Raw genomic sequence first — 25,602 nt, forward strand, 5'->3', positions numbered from 1 at the left:
GTTTTATTTAACCCTTTCATGTTAAGGAATCACCAGTGTGTAACGGTTCAGCTATCTGAGACAATGCACAACAAGGTTATGTTCAATAAAACATTTTTTATCCCAACATTGGTCTGAAATCATAAGTATCACAGGCAATAACACCCAGCCCCTGCCCACACCCAACTTTTTCCACCACTGACATCAATCAAATGTTCAACATGTCCAGCAACACAGACTACAAAGGCAAAGCAGGAGGGTGATCCCCAGCCCCCATACATTACAACAAATTGCATACACCCAGATGGAGATATAACACAGCCATCATCTGTGGACATGCACCTCACTTTCCTTTCCCCCCTCCCCTTATTCTCCCCACCTCTACCCCTTCCCCTCCTCACTGCACGGCACCTGGCCGAGGAGCTCCTCAGGCAGTGCCTCATTGGGATGAAGGCAGATGAGGTCATGGTACGGGAGTGAGGGGTGCCGAGAGGGCAACATTCTCTGATGCAGAAGAAGGATCTTGGTCCTTGCTCTCATCTGTCATTTGCAGTGGTGGTGCGGAACCTAGGGGTGGAGTGTCGCGCTCGGGGACAACTGAGAGGCCTGTGCCAGCAGTGTTCCTGGCTATTGCATCCAGGGCCTCCGCCATCCACAGAATATACTTGATCATGGTGGCCAGCTGTCGGGATATGCCCCCCAATGCTTTGATGAGCTGGTCACTAATGTCTGCAGTCCTTCTGGACAACTGTACCATCTCTCCGCTGTCATGTGGTGCTTGTGGAACAGACCTGCCGCGACCACGAGACCTCCACGGGGTCGGCGCCGTCCTGGGGACAAATGGGTGCCCTGTGGCGAGGTGCTTGGGACTGATACCTCCAGAGTGGAGGCGGGAATGACCGGAGGACCACTAGGTGGCCTTGGGGTGGAATGGCTTCTGGAGCGTGGCGATGCAGGTTCCTCGAAGTCCATGCTCTCATCCATGGAGAACAGACCCAATGGATTGATGGACAAGAATCGGAGCTCCTCAGCACCAGATGTTGGATCGTCCAGAGAGTCGGGCCCCGCGCCCCCACCTTCTGGCCTCTGTGGCCTTGCCTGGGGCTGTGCTGCTGTCTGAGCTGCAAAACACAAATGAGGTTATTAGAGGAGAAAGGGGTGTTAGGGTCACAAGGTGAGTACAGCACGACACACAGCATATGCACGACAAAAGCACCACCACTCTCAAAATCATCGCAGACATCACATTTCATGACCATCAACACATTTGCATTGCAATGATTTTCATTAGGCCAGCATTATTTCTAGGATAATTTTGGAAATCATCTCTCATATATGATTGTTCGGATATGAGTGGGTGTGGCATCTATTGACTTCACATCACGCAATGGTGTAAGCTTTACTCACCTGGCATCACTTATGTGTCCATGACTGTCCAGGGGTGCTTCCCCACGAGTGCGAGCACCCGCTCCTCCATCTCAGTGATGGCACTGGTGACTGGTGGCCTCTCACCCATTCACCTCTGCATGAACCTCATCGTCGATAGCTTCTTCTGTAAAAAGGTGGCAGGACAACATGGCATGAGATCATTGCATGATATCATTGCTAGGTACTGTTACAGACACTGATACAACACATAACCGACAGATGTAATCATGATTATTATGAAAATTATCATTCTTTACCTAAAGCCGTACACTGTGACCGCAGGCTTTAAGTAAAACTTTCCCGGTAAAAGTGAAAGACCTCACATTTGCTGATAGTCACTCATGACTGTTACAAATCAAATTATATAAATACATAAGTACATGTAAATCAATGTAATACTTACTCTTACGGATCCCACAAGGTCGTTCCATCGTTGGCGGCATAGGTTGCCCTCACGAACCTCGTTGGTTGCCGACGACACCACCTCTGCTATCTCGGTCCATATCCTCTGGTAGGCCTTTAGGGTGGGCTTCCCTCATCCTCCCTGTGTCAAATCACCCCAGCATAACTCGACCTCCAGCAGGAGGGAGGCATTTGCCTCATCCAAGAACCTCCTGGCTCTTTTGCGCCCTCAAATGTGCTCCTCTCCCACCTCACTGCTCTCTCCAGCGTCATTCTCCACAGCGGCTGTGATGCCTCCTTCTCTCTCTCCAATGTAGGCCAAATTCGGGCAAATATGTGGCTGGTCACAGCTAACTTTTGTTGCCTACTTGCTTGAAGCTCTAAAGTCTCCCTCCTTCCTCCCAAAGCAGCCATACCACACCCAGACACGCCTTCAGTCCCTCTGAGCTCCCTCTCTCTCTCTGTCTCCTCTTTTGTGCATGTCACGATGACCCTTGACGTCCTGAATCACAGCAATCGAGCATTGCCATGCCGTTGCTAAGGACGGCCACACTTTACGGCAGAAGGTCAGCGAGATTTAACGCTACCATCCATTTCATATCACTCGCGGTAACGCCTATTTTCAAAAATGGAGACTAAGTGCTTTGAGAATGGGCGAGAAGCCGTCGATCTGAAAACCCTTTTTTACCACCCACACCAGAAATAACACCCATTTTTGGGCGGCAAGCACAAAAGTGGAGGTTCTAGCCCTATGTTCCTAAATTTCTATTAGCATAAGGTGTAAGTAGTCTGCTTCACTCTGGTATAAGATTTGAAGCCTTTGTCATCGACATACAATTTTACTTTACGTTCTTGAGTCATTGAGATGATTTATTTTTTATCTGCAATCATAATTCATCCAGTATGAAATGTATACAACCTGAAGATGTCAGTTGGTGTTATAATGAAATTAAATCTGCATTTGAGGGCTGAAGTAAATCTGAACCGATTTTTAGAGAGACTGACACAAGGTCATGACAACCGATGTGACATTTTGGTCATGACAAAGCTAATAGTCTTTCATTCATGATTACTATAGTTTTACCTTTTTGGTTATAGTGTCAGCTGTGCTCAGTGGGTAGCATTCTCACCTCTGAGTCATTGTGAGTTCACGTCCCACTCCAGAAACTTGAGCGAACAAATCAAGGCTGACACTCCAGTGGAGTACTGAGGGACTGCTGCACTATCGGAGGTGCCATCTTTCGGACGTTAAAGCAAAGTCCCGTCTGCTCCCTCAGGTGGATGTAAAAGATCCCGTGGCACTATTTTGAAGAAGAGCAGTGGAGTTCTCCCTCAGTGCCCTGGCCAATATTTATCCCTCAATCAACATAACAAAACTATCACATTGCTGTTTGTGAGAGCTTTCTGTGTGCAAATTGGCTGCTGCGTTTCCTACATTACAACAGTGACTACACTTCAAAAAGTACTTAATTGGCTGTAAAGTGCTTTGAAACGTCCGGTGGTTTGAAAGGTGCTATAGAAACGCAAATCTTTCTTTTCTTTTAATTGAAAAATATCAGATCATCTTACAACAAACTTACCCTTTTTAATACTTCTATCTATTTGAGGTAACAAAGTTGACAGCTTTCACTAAGTTATTGCCCTGGACTTTGTGGTCAATGGCGAATGAACGAATGAACCATTCACACTTGCACTTGCCCTCAAATGGGCTTTTGCTCTGGAAGTTGGGGTAATTAGAGATCCAAAATAGCGCAACACCCTCTACAGGGAACCTGGGACCTGTGTGAACAGGGCTCTTTGACCAATCAGATTAAAGAATCTTCACTGAGGCATGCAGGGCTCAATTTTAACCTGCAGACCCGCGTATGTTTGGGTGCAGGTGAGGGATTAAAACCAGCGAAATTAACAGCGCATTGGAAAGCCGGATCCAATGCACCATCTTCTGCATTTCACTCGAGCGCATTAGGCTGCGTGCGCGCAACCCCCTCGGGAGAGGCAAGTTGCCAATCACCTTATGTTAATCGCTCAATTCGAGTCATATTTCAACACACCTTTCAGTTTAACATCGGGTCCATGGATTTCCTGAAACTCACCAGTGAAAGCAAGTCGGGTACATAGCAACAATTGAGGGGGCTGAATTAATCTCAGGGAAATATGATAATAAATACTCTACTCAGAGCTACTTTTTTTTACCTGCTAGTGGTAAAGGGTTTGTTTCCAATCCTTTTTCTGAAAGATTACTTTCTACACTTTCCACACTCTATCACATCAGTGTGGCTGTTACTTATGCGTGCCTCAGATGAGGACCAAGATGACCAGCAACAGCTCCAGCAACAGCACCCGCAGCCTGCTGGTCACAGACCTGTTGCTGCACAGGAGAGAGGGGAGCAGCAAAGGGAGGACCGCCAGAGAGGTGCAGCTTGCAGGGGGCACTAGCCATGAAATAGGGTCTATAAGCAGAGGCACAGTTTACTTGACGAGTCTGAAAATCAGTGTCTCAGGAGGCTCAGGATGTCACATCAGGTGGTAGCAGATATCTGCAGCTTCCTAGAGGAAGACCTAGTGGCCACGCATCACCAGTGGCTGTCAACATTACCACTGCCCTCAACGTTTTTGTGTCTGAATCCTTCCAAAGCCCTGCCACAGACATGTCGAGGATATCCCATTCGGCCACCCAAAAATGCATTAGACAGGTCCCTGATGGCTTGTTTGCCAGAGCTTGCAATTATGTCAATTTTGCCTGCAATGATACTAGTCAGAATGAGCGGGCGCTCGGCTTTGCACCTGTGGCTGGCTTCCCACAAATGCAGGGCGCCATTGACTGCACACGTAGCAATCTGGGCACCCCCAGAACAACCAGAAGGCTTAAAGGGTGGTTGCTAGGTGACAAAGGATACCCATTGCAAACTTGATTCATGACACTGGTCAGAAACCCCAACACTGGAGCCCAACAGCACTACAATGAATGCCATAATCACGGCCAGGCCCTCAGAAGGACTTGAGGAGCCTCGACAGATCTGGCGGTGCTCTTCAGTACGCACCAGCCAGGTTCTCCAGAATAGTCGTGGTTTGCTGTGCTCTGTACAATATTGCACAACAGCGGGGCTTGTACCTGCAGGGGGAACAAGGTGAAGAGCTCAGATCCTCCTTGAGTGATTCGGGGGGGGCGGGGTGGTGTGCGCGGGGAGGAAGAAAAGAGGAGGAGAAGGAAGAGGGCGATGAAGGCAATGCACCCCCAGCTGCTCACATTGCTGCCTGGGAATCCAGGGATGCCTTTATCCCAAGGTTCACCAGTGGACCCATGTCACTAGAAAATGCAGTGGTCACTCTTCCTGCTCCCTACACTCCTCCCTACACCCGTCCCCCCGCAATTGTTACTGACACAAAGCAGTCCTACAACCAACCAACCACCCCTTGAACATCCCCCCCATTAGTCCCCATCTATTCATGTCTTCACATGGTGAAAAAAGTACCATTTATGTGTGGTCAATAAAGAACGCAACCTTATCAAAAGAACATTTTCTCAGACACCCATGTGCATACCCTTGTGCAACTACAAAGCTGTACTCTTCCTTTTTCTACTACTCCTAGGTAGTGCAATCTCTGTGGTGTCAGCAGAGGTAGAGGCAGGCTGCTCAGATCTCTGCTCTGACTGCTGAGATGCTCTTGGCCAACGTACTCTAGGTTTTGGAGCCTGTGAGGGCCCTGCCAAAGACTGCTCCTCCTGGACCTGTGCAGGGGCAGACTCCACCATCAGGAGCTGAGGCAACATGTGGGCTACTGACTGAGAGACAGGCTGCGGGTGAGAAGTGGCAGCGCTTCCCCGCTTCCATGAACCCTTTCATGGCCCAGCCACACTTCATTGCTACTATTGTGTTGGAGAACACTTTGGTGCAGATCAATGCAGCCCTGTAAGGCCAAGGCACCGGTACCTGTCAATTTATTTAAGGTGGCAGACCTGTTGGCATCCAGAGTCTGTATGGTGGTGTTAAAGGTGTGCATGGACTCTTTCGATTGGAGCATTTGAAGGTCCGTGCCTGCTAGGTATTCTATCCATGGAAGAAGACTTCATTTCAATAGCCTGCGACATCACCACACCTCATGCTTGCATAGACTCCTCCAATCACACTGCAATCATGGTGAGTCTACTTTGAAGGCCTTGCACATCGCACATTGTCTGCTGCTACTTGTAAGGGGTTCTCGGGGAGTGTTATTGTGCCTTGGGTATCTCTCTCTGGGCTTCTGCCCTCACAGCTTATGCCTGGCCTGTGAGGTACCCTGAGTGCTGCTAGAGCACCCCTGGAGAGTCTGTGTCCACAGCTTATGAAGGGGGTTTTGAGACTCGTGCGTCCCCACAGCTTATGCCTAGCCTGTGAGGCACTTGTGAGTGTCAAACACTCCTAACCCCTTCTTCCCTAGCCTGTGACACACAGTTGAGCGTTTTCGAGGCGTTCCTAGTTTCCCTTACACTGTTCTGACATAAGACTCACGATCAGGAGATGTAATACAATAGAACTGAGACAAGGTGATTCCAAGAGGAACTTAGGTTTGAGTAGGGGTTGATTGCGTTGACCTCCTGTAGCCATTGTGTAGACCCTTGGTTTGTTTTGGGTTCCCTAGTTTTCTGAAGGTCTGCATAATTTCCCTCCAATTCAGTTTTCTCTACCTACTCAAGGTTTGAGTAGGTGTTGATTGGGTTGGCCTCCTGTAGCCATTGTGTAGGCCCTTGGTTTGTTTTGGGTTCCCTAGTTTTCTGAAGGTCTGCATAATTTCCCTCCATAGTGTAAACATGGGGAAGACAATAGCCCGATAATGGCGATGAGTCAGTCCCACAGTTTTCGAGCAAGTGCTCTCCCATTGGCTTGAAAGCCCCATGCTTCAGGCTGACTCTGTCCCTCTGGTGTCCTCCCCCGTCCAATCACTGCTCTGCCAAGGTCAAACTGTCTCGGTTTCAATTCACATTGCAGCACAGACAGATCCCACAGCCCTTTTCCTTCTGGGTAAAATGAGGGGGTTTTCTTCCTCCCCTACATACTCACTGGCTGTCCTCTTCATCGATGACCCCGGGGTACAACATTTGTGTTCAACTGAGCAGAGCCTGTAGATGGCTGCCCACTGCTGTCCCTGTCTCCACCATCTGCTCTTCTTCACTTTTGAAATGCACGTCAGCAGGTGAAAACCCAACTATCTGCCTTACTGGTCCCACCAAGGTGTGAGTTTCTGTGCTGATACATGGTCTGAGTGAGTCCAGTGACACTGCACCCTCAGAAGGACTCACCTCCTCTGAGGACTCATCGCCTGCCATGTCCACCGACTCCTGCTGTGAGCGAGAAGGCCCTGTGGGAGATAAAAGACATGAATTAGCCTGGGCAAGTTAAGAATGTTGCAAGTTATCATTATGAAAGAAAGAAAGACTTGCATTTATATCGCGCCTTTCACGACCAACGGACATCTTAAAATGCTTTACAGCCACTGAAGTACTTTTGGAGTGTAGTCACTGTTGTAACGTAGGAAACGCGGCAGCCAATTTGCGCACAGCAAACTCTCATAAACAGCAATGTGATAATGACCAGATAATCTGTTTTTGTTATGTTGATTGAGGGATAAATATTGACCAGAGCCATGAAGATGATGATATTTCACTCGCTGTTGAAACCAAGTAAACATGAATGAGTGCCGTATGATTATGTAGGTGCCTTTTATTTAATTGTGTCATCAGGTAACTGGGAGTACCCTGTCTCCCCATTTCCAACATGAAGGGACACCATCGCTCCACTTATATTCAGTAGCTCCTCATCTGCAGTTGTGAGCTGCATGATCTGCAGAGAGCCCCCTCCAGTTCTCTCCCTCTCCTCAGTGTCTGTGCTTTCTCCTCCTGCAAGATCTATGAGTGAGTGTAATGGTATGTGTTCATCCGATGGATAGAGTGCATTTGATGAGGAAGAGGCATAACATTTCTTAAAGATGAATGTGAGTGGGAGTTGTGGACAGATAGATGGGATGTGAGAAAGTGCATAGAAAGAGAAAGATGGGTGCACCTGCAAGATAAGTGGATGTGAGAAATGATGTGATGGAGTAGGCTTGAGAAGTCAGAGTGAGGGGGTGGGGTGATGCGTACAGCAGGATGGAGGTGAATGTGCCATGTACTCACCTTTTCTCACCTGCTTAGTTGTAGAAACTGCTTCTTACACTGATTCCAGGAACGTGGCACCATGCTCCAGCTGCTGACCTCCTCCGCAACCTCCAGCCACGCCTCCCTGATCTCAGCTGCAGGCTTCTTCCTCCCGTTGCAAGGGAAGAGTATCGCTCTCCAACTCCTTGCAGCCCCCAGCGGCACATCCATGGAGGCATCATTGCAATTTTGCCTGTCTGGTGTTGGAAACAGCCAAGTTTAAGGCTATCTCTGGTCCCTTTAATAATCAGAATCAACCTTCAACCAGTCTGGTGGATATATTGTGTTCAATCAGAGTTTAAGATGGAATATAACACATTAGTTATACAGCAAAGATATACAACCATAACAGGTAGTTGATACCGTTTCTGATCAGACAAACGCTGGTGCACATAAGCAGTTCTCTGGCTTGCAGTTTCTTTCTCTGTCTCGACATCCTTCGGTAAAGCATGGTATCACTCGAAGAGTGTTCGACCAGCTTATCTTCTGTTTCACTCTCCCCTCACACCATTTGTGCGGTCAATCTTGATTAGGCTACCTTTATTTTCTTTTTAGGGGTGGGCCTGACCCTGGATATTGACAAGACCTTTTGACCGATAGAGGTTTTCCTAAAACCTGCATTTCCAATAAGGCTTCGAGTTCTTTGTCTTGATTCTCGAAACAAAGCCTGCCCTAAAGATGTCTTATGATTTTGGCCACATATCTTTGTTTATTCTTTCACAAAGATGCTTTCCTTTGAAATCGTTTTCTTTCTCTTGTCCCTATTCGCTCAGGTACAATCTTGAAGCTCAAACCAGAAAACTGCTCGCTGCAGAGTGTTACCTCCTTTATGATGTAGCAACATGCTGATGTTAACTCTCACATCTTCTATCCATTTCAAGTCTTTTCTAATAAATATCTTAAAGATACATAAACAAAACTGAAGCTTTAACTTGAAAACCAAGATAATAGTCGTCACAGTGCAGAATGCCATAACATTTCAGCAGGGTACCAAGACATTAACATTTCTGAGCATTCTGAGTAGACACTTCATCTCCAATTCTAAACAACGATTTAAAATGCAGCATTCATTTCAGTTTTATGCATTCGTATCAGTTTTATACATTTTTAGGCATCCCGATTTCGAACACTGGACTCTATTCTGACACTTACTTCTCTCTTCTTCCGAGCTCCAAACTCCTTCAACTTGCATCTTTGCCTTGTACCTTTAAATAATGCAGTTGAGATCGTGTCATGGGGATCCACATCACGCCCGCTGCCGCTGATTGGACGGTAAAGCTGGAAGTAAAACTATAATGAGATGGCTGAGTTAAAAAGCCATTGACAGATGCGCTGAACTTACTTCAGGGTTTCCCATGCCTCCCCAGACCCAGCTCCCAGCACGTTGCAAACTTAATGATATGCCCTTACTATACAGTATAAATGCAGACGAGGCCCATACTTGAGAGAAGGTCACTCTGTGACCAGTTACCTTTATTACAAAGACCTCAAGTGATAAAGGTGGGTGGGGCTTCTCCTTTTATACCTGAAAGTCCAGGTTAGGAGTGTCTCCCACAAGTTCACCCCTTGTGGTCAATGTTCTCAAGGTGTACAACTTAGGTTAGCTTATACATGGGTTACAATGAGAGTTGAATACATGACATCACCTCCCCCCCAAAATCTTATTGGGATCACAGGTTAAGTCTCTCTGATGGTTTACGCTCCCTTGTAGAGCGTTTGAGTTGGGGCACTGGTTGTTGGGCGCTGGCCTGAGTGTCTGCTGTTTGCGGTGCCTCAGGCCTGTCCGGACTGCCCACTTGGTTCCGGTGTTCGATCACCTGTGGTGGAGTAAACTCTACATTGTGTTCTTCCTCTGCTTCTTCTATGGGGTTGCTGAACCTCCTTTTAGTTTGATCCACGTGTTTGCGGCAGATTTGTCCATTGGTAAGTTTAACTACCAAAATCCTATTCCCCTCTTTGGCAATCACAGTGCCTGCAAGCCATTTGGGCCCTGCAGCATAATTAAGGACAAAAACAGGGTCATTGACATCAATACATTGCGCCCTCGCATTCCCGTCATGGCAGTCACATTGTGACTGACGCCTGCTCAAAACAATTTCTTTCATAGTAGGGTGTATAAGGGATAACCGGGTTTTGAACGTCCTTTTCATTAGCAGCACTACGGGTGGAACCCCTGTGAGTGAGTGTGGTCAGGATCTATTGGCCAACAGGCGGCGTGATAAGCGGCTTTGTAGGGAACCTCCTTGGATTCTGAGCATCCCTGTTTAATTATCTGCACTGCTTGTTCTGCCTGGCCGTTTGAGGCCAGCTTGAACGGTGCCGTTCTGACATGGTTGATTCCATTGCCTGCCATGAAGTCCTGGAATTCAGTGCTTGTGAAGCACGGGCCATTGTCGCTGACCAAGACAACCAGTAGACTTTCTATCGTGACAGAGAATGTGCTTGAATGTAAAATGGCACATTCAGTCCATTTGGAGTAGGCGTCTACTTCAACCAAAAACATTTTTCCCATGAAAGGACCTGCATAGTCCACATGGATGCTTGACCATGGCTTGGTGGGCCAGGACCAGTGGCTAAGGGGGGTTCCCTGGGTACGTTGCCCAGCTGAGCACACGTGTTGCACCTGCGAACACAAAATTCCAGGTCTGCATCTATCCCTGGCCACCAAACGTGTGACCTGGCAATTGCCTTCATCATGACAATGCCCGGGTGCTCATTGTGAAGCTCTCTGATAAACACCTCTCTGCCCATCTGGGGCATGACTACTCGGTTTCCCCACAGTAGGCAATCGGGCTGAATCAAGAGTTCATCTTTGTGCCGATGAAATGGTTTAAACTCCTCAGGGCATGCCCCGTACATGGCTGCCCAGTCCCCATTCAGGACACATTTCTTAACTAAAGACAATAGCAGGTTTTTATTTGTCCGACTTTAATCTGACGGGCTGTCACAGGTGAGCCTTCGCTTTCGAAAGCTTCAACAGCCATGAGCATCTCAGCATCATGCTCAGTTGCCCTGTCAGTGGTGGCTAGTGGGAGCCTGCTGAGTGCATCGGTGCAGTTTTCAGTGCCTGGTCTGTGCCGAATTGTGTAGTCATAGGCGGCTAACGTGAGTGCCCACCTCTGTATGCGGGCCAATGCATTCGCATTTATGGCCTTGTTGTTGGCCAAAAGGGACTTTAGGGGTTTGTGATCTGTCTCCAGCTGAAATTTCCTGCCAAACAGGTACTGGTGCATTTTTTTACTGCATATATACATGCTAGCGCTTCCTTTTCTACGATCCTGTAGCCCCTTTCTGCCTGGGACAGACTTCTGGAGGCACAAGCTACCGGTTGTAACTGATCATTGGCATTCACATGCTGCAACACACACCCGACACCATAGGACGACGCATCGCACGTTAAAACAATTTTCCTACACGGGTCATATAACAGCCCTTTCCTGGCTGTCCCCCCAGACCCAATCGCGACCTTTGCGTAGGAGCACGTGTAGCGGCTCTAACTGCATGCTCAATTTGGGAAGAAAGTTGCCAAAATAGTTCAGGAGCCCCAGGAACGAAAGCAGCTCCCTCGTGTTACGGGGTCTGGGTGCTCTCTGGATCGCTTCCATTTTGGACGCAGTACGTCTGATCCCGTCTGCTGCTACCCTCATCCCCAGGAATTCTACCTCTGGAGCTAAGAAGACGCACTTCGCCTTTTTCAGTCGCAGCCCTACTCGGTCCAGTCTGTGTAGCACCTCCTCCAGGTTGTGGAGATGTTCTTCAGTATCGTGACCCATGATGAGGATGTCTTCTTGAAAAACCACCGTCCTTGGAATCGAATTGAGGACGCTTTCCATATTTCACTGAAAGATTGCGGCGGCCGAACGAATCCCGAATGGACAACTGTTATACTCACACAACCCCTTGTGTGTCGTGATGATGGTCAGCTTCTTTGACTCACTCGTCAGCTCCTGGGTCATTAAAAGTTTGCCACCGGATAACATCGCAAAGAGGTCCTCTGCTCTTGGTAGCGGGTACTGGTCTTGAAGTGACACCCAATTGATGGTGGCCTCGTAATCGCCACATATCCTGACCGACCCATCCGCCTTGAGCATCGGCGCAATCGGGCTCATCCAGTCACTGAATTCGACTGGCGAGGTGGTGCCTTCCCTCAGCAGGCGGTCCAATTCGCATTCTATCTTTTCCCGCATCACGTACGGCACCACTCTGGCCTTGTTGTGTACTGGCCTGGCATCCGGGTTTATGTGAATCACTACCTTGGCCCCCATGAAAGTGTCAATGCCGGGTTGAAATAATGTCAAATTTGTCCAGGACCTGTGAGCATGATACTCGCTGCACAGAAGAAATTGCATTGACAGCGCCCCATTTCCAGTTCATGACAGCAAGCCAACTCCTCCCTAATAGTGTGGGACCATCCCCTGGGACAATCCAGAGTGGCAAACTGTTCTCCGAATCTTTGTGGGTCACGACTACCGTGGCACTGCCTAGCACCGGAATGATCTCCTTTGTATATGTCCGTAGCTGTGCGTCAATCGGCAATAATTTTGGCCTCCTGGCCTTGGACACCCACAATCTTTCGAACTCTTTGATACTCATCAGGGACTGGCTGGCCTCAGTGTCTAGCTCCTTTAATACTGGGATGCCATTGAGGAGCACTTTCATCATTATCGGTGGCGTACTGGTATATGAACTGTATATGTGCTCCACATGAACTCGCTGCTCTTCAGTTTCCAGCGATTTCCTCCAGTATTCATATGGCCTCGTAGGGCTTACATCGGGCCTGTCCTCCTCGTACATCAACCTGGCTGCAGGCTTCCTGCACATACGCGCCAAGTGACCACTGACGTTGCAGTTTCTGCAGGTATATTGCTGTTACCTGCAAGCTCTGGCTGGGTGTTTGCCTCCACATGGAAACAAAAGGTCCATTACCAGTCGATCGTCTCTGACTGTCTCTGTTACTGTCCTTAAGCGCACCATTAACAGATGTTGATAACTGGCCGCATTGTCCATTGCGATGGCATGAATCGCCATTCAGCTAGCCATTGTCTCTGTTGAATTCGCCCTTTGGGTTCGACTACATGCTGGGGCATGTCCAATTGCCCTTGTCTGCTTAGAGAACTGTGTGCCGAGTTAACAATGTTGACTCCCTGGTTGTTTGCCGTATTTGAGCCAAGCTTTTTGTTATATATCATTCTGGTCTCTTCCTCCCCTGAGATAAATGTCTGGGCTATCAGAGCCGCCGCTTCCAAGGTCAAGTCTTTGGTCTCAATCAGTTTCCTGAAAATGCCAGCGTGCCCGATGCCCTCGATAAAAATGTCTCGCAGCATCTCCGCTCTGCATGCATCTGGGAACTTACATAGGCTCGCCAGTCGCCGGAGGTCTGCCACGAAGTCTGGAACACTTTTCCCTTCTGGCAGCCGTTGCGTGTAAAACCGGTGTCTCGCCATGTACATGCTGCTCGCTGGTTTAAGGTGTTCCCCGATCAACTTACTGAGCTCTTCGAACGTCTTGTCTGCCGGCTTCTCTGGCACTAGAAGGTCCTTCATCGGGAGTACGTTCTGGATCCACAAACTATCAGGAGATGAGCCCTGCGTTTGTCAGCCGAATCCTGTCCCAACCATTCCTTAGTGACAAAACTTTGCTGTCGTCTCTCAATAAAGTCATCCCAATCATCACCAACACAGTACCTCTCTTCTGTGCTGCTAGTGGCCATGCTCGCGTGGTTTAAATCCCAGTTTCTCGTTGCCAATGATATGTCCTTACTATACAGTAGAAATGCACACGAGACCCATACTTGAGAGAAGGTCACTCTGTGACCAGTTACCTTTATTACCAAGACCTCAAGTGATGAAGGTGGGTGGAGCTTCCCCTTTTATACCTGAAAGTCCAGGTTCGGAGTGTCTCCCACAAGTTCACCCCTTGTGGTCAATGTTCTCAAGGTGTACAACTTAGGGCAGCTTATACATGGGTTACAATGATATTTGAATACATGACACTTAACAAGATCAGAATCAGGAAGTGTCAGTTAGAATATTTAGTTCAATGCCATATCTTGTACAGAGAGCGACATTAAGAGAGGGAAATAAATATGGAATTAGAAGAGAAAAGGAAAAGGTAAAAAAAATATTTAATTAAAAATAAAATCTCCATTAATAATTAAAATCTGAAGGAAACATAGAAAATAGGTGCAGGAGCAGGCCATTCGGCCCTTAGAGCCTGCACCACCATTCAATATGATCATGACTGATCATGTAACTTCAGTACCCCACTCCTGCTTTCTCTCCATAACCCCTGATCCTTTTGCTGTAAAGGCCACATCTAACTCCCTCTTGAATATATCCAACGAACTGGCCTCAACAACTTTCTGTGATAGAGAATTCCAAAGGTTCACAATTCTCTGGGTGAAAACGTTTCTCCTCATCTCGGTCCTAGATGGCTTACCTCTTAACCTTAGACTGTGACCCCTGGTTCTGGACTGCCCCAACATCGGGAACATTCTTCCTGCATCTGACCTATCCAATCCCATCAGAATTTTATATGCTTCGATGAGATCCCCGCTCATTCTTCTAAATTCCAGTGAATATAAACCTAGTCAATCCAATCTTTCTTCATATGTCAGTCCTGCCATCCCAGGAATCAGTCTGGTGAACCTTCGCTGCACTCTCTCAATAGCAAGAATGTCCTTCCTCAGATTAGGAGACCAAAACTGCACACAATACTCAAGGTGTGGTCTCACCAAGGCCTTGTACAACTGCAGTAAGACCTCCCTGCTCCTATTCACACTTGTAAAGATTTATTTTCAGTGCCAGATAGGTTGTTTGGCAGTAATTAATAGTGTCACGTCATTAAAATTAACTTTGACTGGAATGGACAAGCCCAAACTTTTTCTGGCATGTTTAGTGGCTATTTATCACAAAAGTACCCCAACCTCACACCATTGCATGTGTTTCAATGATGACTCTCAGCAAAATACCAGTGTAGCACATCTTCTGGAGGAGCAAGGCAAGTCAGGCACAAACTTCTTGATTTCCACATTTAACTGCAAATGTGCAGTTGCCGGAAGTTGCTGTCCGATATATCTTTAATAATGGTGAGCTCTTCAATAACAGCCTCATTGTTACTTCTACCGCAAAATCCAATCCATTCCTTCGCAGCAAATTAAGAGTAGAATTAATTCTATCATTACATTCTTTGTTTTTTAGGCACTCTTTTAAAAAATCTATCCTTTTTAATAGCAACCCCATTTACTATTACATTGATGCATTAAAATAAATAGCCTCCCCCAATTATAGTGCCTCATTAAAACACCCAACTTTATTTTGTGCAGTTAGTTAAAATTTGAGACCTGCTGTTGATATGATGAAAGTTTTGGTATCAAGTTACTTTTCATGGACTTTCTTTTAGAATTATGCAATTACTGGTTGTATTTTGAACCCTTTGCTGGTTCAAACAATTTCTTGCTTCCTTTATTGCCTTTCCACTCACTACTCAGACTTTCAGCAGCTCTTTACTGCTGCTAAATAGCTGTTGAATTCAACCACATGCCAACTGGTACAGGGCCTATAGGAAGGCTTTATGGTTGTCCAACATTTCTAACTTTTATATTGCTGTCACTCAAAGGGGAAATTCCAAATTTCCTGGAAGGCTGTGATAATATAATTACCTATGATTTGACATTGCTAGTACATTAATTGCTGAAGATAGACTGTTTAAGCATTCATTGGAAATAAGTCAACAATGAAAGCATTGGTTTGACAAAATTATTGGTATTTTGCAAGTCAGTCAGTTTGAAATTAAAGGCATAATGAAATATAATGGCCTATTTAACCTGCATACAAACTCTGCATTTACCTAATTGTTGCTTCTGAAAATCTCAACCTGTTCGTTTATTATTGTTGCTCTTGTGTTCATGATTGCTATGATGGAAAATGATTTTATAAATGGCCCATTGTAATTAGCATGTACCACGTGCTCAGAGCTCTTGAAGAAAGACCTGAAAACAAAATTCTCAGAAGCGTCAATTAATATTTGGAATTCATTGTTCTTTCTCCCCTAATCATTTTTTGGAAGATCTGAGGAATTGTGCGCAGATTTCACTTGTTATTCTTTTATTTTTTTACAATTGTTACTTGCACTAAGAGTATCTTGCTCTCTCTATTGATGTCTCGAGTATTAACAACAAATAACGAAACATGAGAGAGGAATAGATTTTCCGGTCGGCGGCATACCTGCGGAGTATGCCACTGGCATCCGAACAGAATGCGAACTTACCTGATGGGGACCATCCTTCGCGATCTTGCTGATTGATGTTGCATACTCAAGAACAGCGTAGTGGCCCACGGATCCCAGGGGCGCAGTGAGTGCTGATGCGTATCTGGAATCACGTGGGCCTGGTGCTCCAATCAGCAAACAGTAGGTCTCTCATTCATTTATCATTTCCAGAAAGGAAAAGAAAAAGACCTTCATTACTAGAGCCTTCCGGGAAAAATATCTTACTTTCAGTTTGGATACTTTTTAAGTTTATGCTCCACATAGATGCCAAAAAATAAATAACTTGATCAATCCTCCCATCCTCAGGCTTACTACGCTTTTTGCCAACATTATAAGACTCTTCCTTTGATCTAATACTATCTTTAACTTCTCTTGTTAGCCACAGTTGGACCACTTTTCCTGTGGGGTTTTTGTGCCTTAAGAATGTATGTTTGTTGTAAGTTATGTATTAATTCTTTAAATGCTAGCCATTGCTTGTCTACCGTTATACCTTTTAATGTAGTTTCCCAATCTACCTTAGACAACTCACCCCTCGTACCTATGTAGTTTGCTTTGTTTAGATTTAAGAGCCTAGTTTCAGATTTAACGAAATCACTTTCAAACTCTATATAATATTCTATCATATTATGGTTACTCTTCCCTAAAGGACCCTTTATTACAAGGTTATTAATTAACTCTTTCTCATTTCACAATATGAGATCTAATGATCATTTGTTGCTGATGTTTCATAAATAGCTGTGATTGTTTATTGATGTTGTTTAGCCAAAAAAAATAAAGATTCCCAGTATGAAGTTATCCTTCACAAGGTAGTGAAAGCAATTCACTTCTCTTCTTTTTTTTTGGAACTTCAGGAAAAAAATGCAGCAATTCATTTTATCTGTGCAAAAATGGAAGGTGCATAAATGAAACCCTTACTTGTGATAAGAATAATGACTGTGAAGATGGATCAGATGAAAGCAATTGTTTTGTCAATGAATGTGCAAATAAGCGAATCAGTGGATGCTCTCAAGACTGTCAGGACCTTAAGATTGGGTATAAGGTTAGTGCTAATGTGAATTTTTTGTCTAAATTATTGCTGCTAATGTATAAAATAGTACTTTGGTTGAAAAGCTTTTGTGAGGGTAAAATCAAATCTATGTTTGATCTCAGAAGTCAGTATTCAAGCTAATATAAATAAGGTGTGTAGTTTGTTTAATTCACACTTATTTTAATCCATGGAAAGTCCAAAAAAGTGAACAAATACAGTCGATTTTAGATCTGGAATTTTTAAGTTAAATTTGCCTGTATTATCTCTTTGATTACCTAATGATCTTTGTATTTTGCAACTATGCGATTTGCTTCCTGTTATATACTAGCTGCAAAAATACGTCTGGAAATCTCTAAAGCTGTATATGAATGTAATTATTCGGCATTGTACTCCCTCACTTTAATAAGGAGTGGACATAAGGGTAGTGTCATGATAATTAAAGAGTAATGTTTCATAGTAATTTTTTATCTTTTTTTTATTCATTCCTGGGATGTGGGCATTGCTGGCAAGGCAGCCATCTATTGTCCATCGCAAAGTGTCCTTGACAAGGTGCTGTGAACCTTCTTCTTGAACCGCTGCAGTCCATGTGGTAAAGGTACTCCCACAGTGCTGTTAGGCAGGGAGTTCCAGGATATTGACTCGGCGACGATGAAGGAATGTTGATATATTTCCAAGCCAGGATGGTGTGTGACTTGGAGGGGAATTTGCAGGTGATGGTGATAGAGGTTGTGGGTTTGGAAGGTGCTGCCAAAGAAGCCTTGGAGAGTTGCTGCAGTTAATCTTGTAGATGGTACACACTGCAGCCACGTTGCACCAGTGGTGGAGAGAGTGAATGTTTAAGGTGGTGGATGGCATGCCAATCAAGTGGGCTGCTTTGTCCTGAATGGTGTTGAGCATCTTGAGTGTTGTTGGAACTGCACTCTTCCAGGAAAATGGAGAGTATTCCATCACACTCCTGACTTGTGCCTTGTAGATGGTGGAAAGGCTTTGGGGAGTCAGGAGCTGAGGCATTCACTACAGCCTCTGACCCGCTCTTGTTGCTACTGTATTTATGTGGCTAGTCCAGTTATGTTTCTGGTCAATGGTAACCCCCAGGATGTTGATGGTGGATAATTCGGTGATGGTAATGCCGTTGAATGTCAAGAGGATGGTAGTTAGACTCTCGCTTATTGGAGATAGTCATTGCCTGGTGTGACGTGAATGTTACTTGCCACTTATCAGCCCAAGCCTGGATGTCGACCAGATCTTGCTGCATGCAGGCATGGACTGCTTTATTATCTGAGGATTTAGAAATGGAACTGAACACTGAGCAATCATCAGTGAACATCCCAACATCTGGCCTTATGATGGAGGGATGGTCATTGATGAAGCAGCTGAAGATGATTGGGCCTAGGTCAATGCCCTGAAGAACTTCTGTAGCGACGTTCTGGGGCTGAGACGTTTGACCTCCAACAACCACAACCATCTTCCTTTGTGCTAGGTATGACTCCAGCCAGTGGAGAGTTTTCCCCCTGATTCCCACTGACTTCAATATCATTAGGCCTCCTTGATGCCACACAGTCAAATGCTGCTTTGATGTCAAGGGCAGTCACTTTAACCTCACCTCTGGAATTCAGCTCTTTTGTCCATGTTTGGACCAAGATTGTAAAGAGGTTTGGAGCAGAGTGGTCCTGGCAGAACCCAAACTGAGCATCGGTGAGCAGGTTATTGGTGAGGAAGTGCTGCTTGATAGCACTGTCGACCACACCTTGCATCACTTTGCTGATGATTGAGAGTAGACTGATGAGGCGGTAATTGGTCGGATTGGATATTTCCTGCTTTTTGTGACATACCTGTACAGTTTTTCACATTAGCGGGTAAATGCCAGTGTTGTAGCTGTACTGGAACAGCTTGGCTAGAGGTGCAGCTAGTTCTGGAGCACAAGTCTTCAGCACGACAGCCGGGATGTTTTTGGGGCCCAGAGCTTTTGCTGTATCCAGTGCTTTCAGCCGTTTCTTGATATCACATGAAGTGAATCGAATTGGCTGAAGAGTGGCTTCTGTCATGATGGGAACTTCAGGACGAGGCCGATATAGATCATCCACTCAGCACTTTTGGCTGAAGATGGTTGCAAACACTTCAGCCTTGGGTTTTGCACTCACGTGCTGGGCTCCACCATCATTAAGGATGGGAATATTCATGGAACCTCCTCTCCCGTTAGTTGTTTAATTGTCCACCACCATTCACGACTAGATGTGGCAGTTCTGCAGATGTTCGATCTGATCATTTGATTGTGGGATTGTTTGTTCTATCTATGGCATACTGCTTCCGCTGTTTAACATCGATGTAGTCTTGCGTTGTAGCTTCTCCAGGTTGGTACGCCTGGTGCTGCACCTGGCATGCTGTTCTGCACTCCTCATTGAACCAGGAATGCTCCCCTGGCTTGATGGTAGAGTGAGGGATATGCCGGGCCATGCTGATTGCCCACAGCCCCTCATAAATGCCCAGTTTTGAGCTGCTAGATCTGTTCTGAATCTATCCCATTTAACACAGTGGCAGTGCCACACAAAACAATGGAGAGTTTCCTCAGTGTGATGACAGAACGTCATCTCCAGAAGGCTGAGTTGCGAGCTCCTGCTGGCTATTCCCAGGAAGCATGCCGATAAAAAGGATTGTAATTTCAGGTCACTGTATCACTGGCAACGGCCCTCAGATAGGTCCCGGAAGAGCCAGTCAACGATTGGGAGAAAAGGAGGTGACCAGGAGAGGAGTAACTAAGGGAGTGTCAGTGATCATGAGGCTTGTCCTTGGTGGGTGGGGGGGTCGAGGGGCGTGATTACTTAACTGTTCCTATATTTTTTCAAAATTATCAACTTTCAAAATAAAGCCTTTTGTTGTATTATATGGGGCCAAAATTGCCCATCGCTGGAAACAGGGCGCACCTACCCTGTTTCTGTTGTTTTTACCAGTGCAGTGGGTGTGGTGGCCTCTTGAGCGAAATTCTGCTCATTTGGCTTTTTTTCTCAGTGGACCGGAAGTCGATCATAATGGGGGCGGATGTGTGGCAGTAAGCGTAAGTTCGCAATCTCGAGGTGTGGAAGTTGGGGGCGGATGTTGTGGCTGCCCCTGTCAGTCAGCAGCAGGGGGAGTGGGTCACTGCCGGGATACCACAGGGGTGGGACTTTCAGAATGGCAGCCATTACACAAAAAGTCGGTAGCCATTGCACTCCGCAGCATGGCCACTGATTTCCGGTGGTAACAGGCTTTAAGGGAAGGGGAAATTTCAGCCCCTAAATGTTTTGTTTTAATCCTACATGTTATACAAGATGTATATTTTGTTTTGAAAAGTGATGGGGGTGGAAATTCGGTCACGCACCTGTTGCGGCGTTAACCCGGGCGGAGCAGTAAATTTTGCGTCGGGAAATGCTGTACGTCTCCTGGTGCAACATTTATCAGCTGGGCCTTGAGTGTGGAGCGGGGTGCTAAAGGCATTGCACAGCTTTTTTCGGGCACTAGGCTGGCTGAGCAAATGAAAATCTCGAGGTAAACCACTGGCCTCCGAGCGCCCTAAGAGAGGCTTCCGTGAAAAAAAATACCAAAAGCATTCCCAATACTTTCCTGCTGCCACATCCACATGAATCGCAAAAAAATTAAAAAAACAATCATACTTATGTTCGGTACACATTCTTTCCGTCACTGCTGCCGCTATAGCTGGATCCACCAGCTTTCACAGGCGGTCTCACCAGAGCATGCTGTGGAGCGTTACAGATCAGGCGACTTTCAAATTTTGAGCCAATGTCGTAACCAGGGGTGTAGCACACCGGCTCGTCTCTCTCAGGCAGTACAGCTCCACATCCCCGTAAATACACCACCGAATGTCCCGGCGGGACATTGGAAACTGGCTGCCCACCTGGAAATGCTTTCTGCCACCATTACCACCCCTCCGGGATGAAAACTGAGGCAGCAATGGACCAAAAATCCAGACTCTGGTCTTTAAATAAGCTGATGTTAGTAATTTTTTTAATGATTTGTATTTTTCAGTGCAAATGCTGGCCTGGATTCAGATTGAAAGATGATGGCAAAACCTGCATTGACATTGATGAATGTGCAACCACCTTCCCCTGTAGCCAGCAATGCATCAATACCTATGGAACCTACAAGTGTTTGTGTGCAGAAGGTTATGAAATACGAGCAGATAATCCCAATAGCTGCAAAGTTTTATCAGGTATGATTTTCTATTTATTCCCCTCTGCATTAAAACGTGTATAGTCTCACAAGAGATGTAAAGATATGAAATATTGGTCAAAGAAAAGTACTATTTTTAGAACAGTGTGCTGAATTTGCACCTTCTTAGGTTAGAAGCATAGAATTATAGAATCATGGAATGGTCACAGCACAGAAGGAGGCCATTTGGCTTGTCAAGTCTGAGCTGGCTCTCTGCAAGAGCACTTCAGCTAGTCCCACTCCCCTGGCCTTTCCCCGTAGCCCTGAAAATATTTTTTCTTCAGGTACTTACCCAATTCTCTTTTGATAGCCACAATTGAATCTGCTTCCAGCACCCTTTCAAGCAGTGTGTTCCAGATCCTAACTACTTGCTGTGGATAAAAGTGTTTCCTCATGTTGCCTTTGGTTCTTTTGCCAATCACCTTGAATCTATGTCCTCTGGTTCTCGACCCTTCTGCCAATGGGAACAGTTTCTCTGTATCCACTCTATCTAAACACCTCATGATTTTGAATACCTCTATCAAATCTCCTCTCAACCTTCTCTGCTTTAAGGAGAACAAGCGAACAACCCCAACTGCTCCAGTATATCCATGTAACTGAGTCCCTCATCCTTGGAATCATTCTTCGAAATCTTTTCTGCACCCTCTCTAAGGCCTTCACATCCTTCCTAAAGTGTGGTGCTCAGAATTGGACACAATACTCCAGTTGAGGCCGAACCAGTGTTTTATACAGGTTCATCATGAATTCCTGAGTAAATTGAAATATTGATTAAAACCACCATTAAAATAGTTGACAAAGATTCCATATGAACACATTAACAGGTTCATTACTAATATCACATAGTGTGGTTTCAGCCCATAGATTTCCTTTTTAAAAAGTGCATTATAATTTTACTGCCATCTACCATGATAGAGACACTCAAAATTGATCCAGTAGTTTTTATATATAAGAGGATTTTTTACAAGATAAAATAACTTTGTTTCAGAGAAGTGTCTCTTATTGGTTAGTAAAATATTATGTAAGAAGCTATCTGTGCATGCATAAGCATTGTTCTATTCCCCCTTGTGATTGTGCATTATGCTTTAAGAAGGCTGGTTGGAAACAGTTTGGAAGCAGACATTTTGTATAGGACTTCTGATATCTCAGGAACATTCACACCATGCTTTAAGTAATGGAGGTGGAACTTCCTTGTGTCACATTGGAGGAGTAGTGCACAAAATGTCTGCTCTTGTGTTGCCTCTAACTTGTAGCTTTAATGCACACAAAAAAGGGTGACTGAGAAGTGATTAAGTGTATGGTTACCTTCCTTCACAACACTTCGTATAATGTAACCTCTTAGTAGCATATTCTTCCCCTTGAAGTCACAACAGCAAAAGTGGAAAATGTATTTTACTATATTTTAACCCATGTATTCATTGGTTGGTGTATACAAGTCACTTTACAACTGTGTATTACATGCTTGCAATCACATCTAGGATAATAATTAGGCTTTTATTACACCGTGTGTAGTGTATTTGCTTCATGGGTTCTTTGCTTAAGAATTCACAGCTACACATTTGCTGTAAAGAATGAGCTGGTTTATTAGCAAAGATTTACAATCAAACTGAAACCTACCAGTTCATCCACCAAGTTCACAACTGCACGCCCATCATTGAGAACCTGGACTCAATTAACTGGGGTTTTATTGGGCTAGAATTTCCATTGCATTGCCGCCCGGTTTCTCAGTGGTATTGGTCGTTTTGGGCGAGAACTGGGGCGGCTAAAATTTCCACAGAATACATTGCAGAGGGTGCAGAGAAGAGTAACAAATCTTATTCTACATGTAAAGGGGATGACCAAAGAGAAAAGATTAGGAAATTTGAAGTCCTGTAGCCTAGAAAGATGGCTGAAGGAAACCCCACCGAAGCATATTAAATATTCTTAAATAGTATTAAAAAAACTTGAAGATTATTTCAAAGTAGAAGAGAAAAATAATGAAATAATAGTACTAAATGTTAGGAATAATCGGCTGGGTGGAGCAGTAAAGACAAAAAAAAAACATTATGAAATGTTCAAAAGATATAGAGGAAGATCCTGAGTGATGGGAGTAAGCTGGGCAGTGGGATTTGTTTTGGATCACTCTAGCCAGGAGCCAGCACAGATAAGATGGGAAAATGACCTCTTTCTATGCTATACATTTTTGTACTTCCATTGGGAAAACTGAGAAACTGGAGGAATGAGCTTTGATGGGCCACCTGCCTTCTCTTGCTTTAATTCTTCTCATGTTCTTGTGCTTTATTGAGAATGTTCTCGAGAATACTATTGGTTAAAGCAATGTTGGTGAGAATCAAACATAAGAACATAAGGAATAGGAGCAGGAGTAGGCCATTCGGCCTTTCATGCCTACTCCGCCATTCAATGAGATCATGGCTGAACTTCTACCTCAACTCCACCTTCCCATTCTATACCCATATCCCTTGATTCTCTTAGTATCCAAAAATCTATCGATCTCTGTCTTGAATATACTCAACAACTGAGCAACCTCAGTTCTCTGGACGAGAGAATTCCAAAGATTAAGAACCCCTTTTGCGAAGTAATTTCACCTCATCTCAGACCTAAATGGCCAAACCCTTATTCTGAGTCTGTGGCCCCTAGTTCTAGACTCCCCAACCTGGGGAAACATGCTCCCAGCATTTACCCTGTCAAGTTCAATAGGTATTTTAAATGTTTCAATGAGCTCACCTCTCATTCTTCTAAACTCTAGGGAATATAGAAACATAGAAAATAGGTGCAGGAGTAGGCCATTCGGCCCTTCGAGCTTGCACCATCATTCAATATGATCATGGCTGATCATGCAACTTCAGTACCCCATTCCTGCTTTCTCTCCATACCCCTTGATCCCTTTGGCCATAAGGGTCACATCTAACTCCCTTTTGAATATATCTAACTAACTGGCCTCAACAACTTTCTGTGGTAGAGAATTCCACAGGTTCACAATTCTCTGAGTGAAGAAGTTTCTCCTCATCTCGGTCCTAAATGGCTTACCCCTTATCCTTAGACTGTGACCCCTGGTTCTGGACTTCCCCAACATCAGGAACATTCATCCTGCATCTAACCTGTCCAATCCCATTAGAATTTTATATGTTTCTAGAGATACCCTCTAATCCTTCTAAACTCCAGTGAATATAAGCCTAGTCGATCCAGTCTTTCTTCATATGTCAGTCCTGCCATCCCGGGAATCAGTCTGGTGAACCTTCACCGCACTCCCTCAATAGCAAGAATGTCCTTCCTCGGATTAGGAGACCAAAACTGAACACAATATTCCAGGTGTGGCCTCACCAAGGCCCTGTACAACTGCAGTAAGGCCTCCCTGCTCCTATACTCAAATGCTCTAGCTATGAAGGCCAACATGCCATTTGCCTTCTTCACCGCCTGCTGTACTTGCATGCCAACTTTCAATGACTGATGTACCATGACACCCAGGTCTCGTTGCACCTCCCCTTTTCCTAAACTGTCACCATTCAGATAATATTCTGCCTTCCTGTTTTTGCTACCAAAGTGGATAACCTCACATTTATCTACATTATACTGCATCTGCCATGCATTTGCCCACTCACCTAACCTGTCCAAGTCACCCTGCAGCCTCTTAGCATCCTCCTCACAGCTCACATTGCCACCCAGCTTAGTGTCATCTGCAAACTTGGCGATATTACATTCAATTCCTTCGTACAAATCATTAATGTATATTGTAAATAGCTGGGGTACCAGCACTGAACTTTGCGATACCCCACTAGTCACTGCCTGCCATTCTGAAAAGGACCCATTTATTCCGACTCTTTGCTTCCTGTCTGCCAACCAGTTCTCTATCCACGTCATTACATTATCCCCAATACCATGTGATTTAATTTTGCATACTAATCTCTTGTGTGGGACCTAGCAAAAGCCTTTTGAAAGTCTAAATACACCACATATAGGCCAATTTTACTCAATCTCTCCTCATAGGATAATCCCTCATCCCAGGACTCAGTCTAGTGAACCTTTGTTGCACTCCCTCTAAGGCAACTTTATATCCCTTCCTTAAGTAAGGAGATCAAAACTGTTCACAATTCTCCTGGTGTAATCTCGCCAGGGCCCTATATTCACC

The 25,602-nt window shown here is 45.3% G+C and overlaps 1 protein-coding gene across 1 annotated transcript in view; it reads left to right on the forward strand.

Moving 5' to 3' along the window:
* LOC139253819 (low-density lipoprotein receptor-related protein 1-like) overlaps positions 1 to 25,602 on the forward strand; it is a 2,398,725-nt gene that overhangs the window by 2,031,080 nt on the left and 342,043 nt on the right. Inside the window, exons 56-57 of the mRNA XM_070873585.1 lie at positions 17,101 to 17,288; positions 21,297 to 21,480. Of these exons, the coding sequence (XP_070729686.1) occupies positions 17,101 to 17,288; positions 21,297 to 21,480 (372 nt within the window). The remainder of the gene's footprint in view (positions 1 to 17,100; positions 17,289 to 21,296; positions 21,481 to 25,602) is intronic.

Source organism: Pristiophorus japonicus, chromosome 3, assembly GCF_044704955.1.
Source record: "Pristiophorus japonicus isolate sPriJap1 chromosome 3, sPriJap1.hap1, whole genome shotgun sequence".
In the NCBI taxonomy this organism is placed as follows: Eukaryota; Metazoa; Chordata; class Chondrichthyes; family Pristiophoridae; genus Pristiophorus; species Pristiophorus japonicus.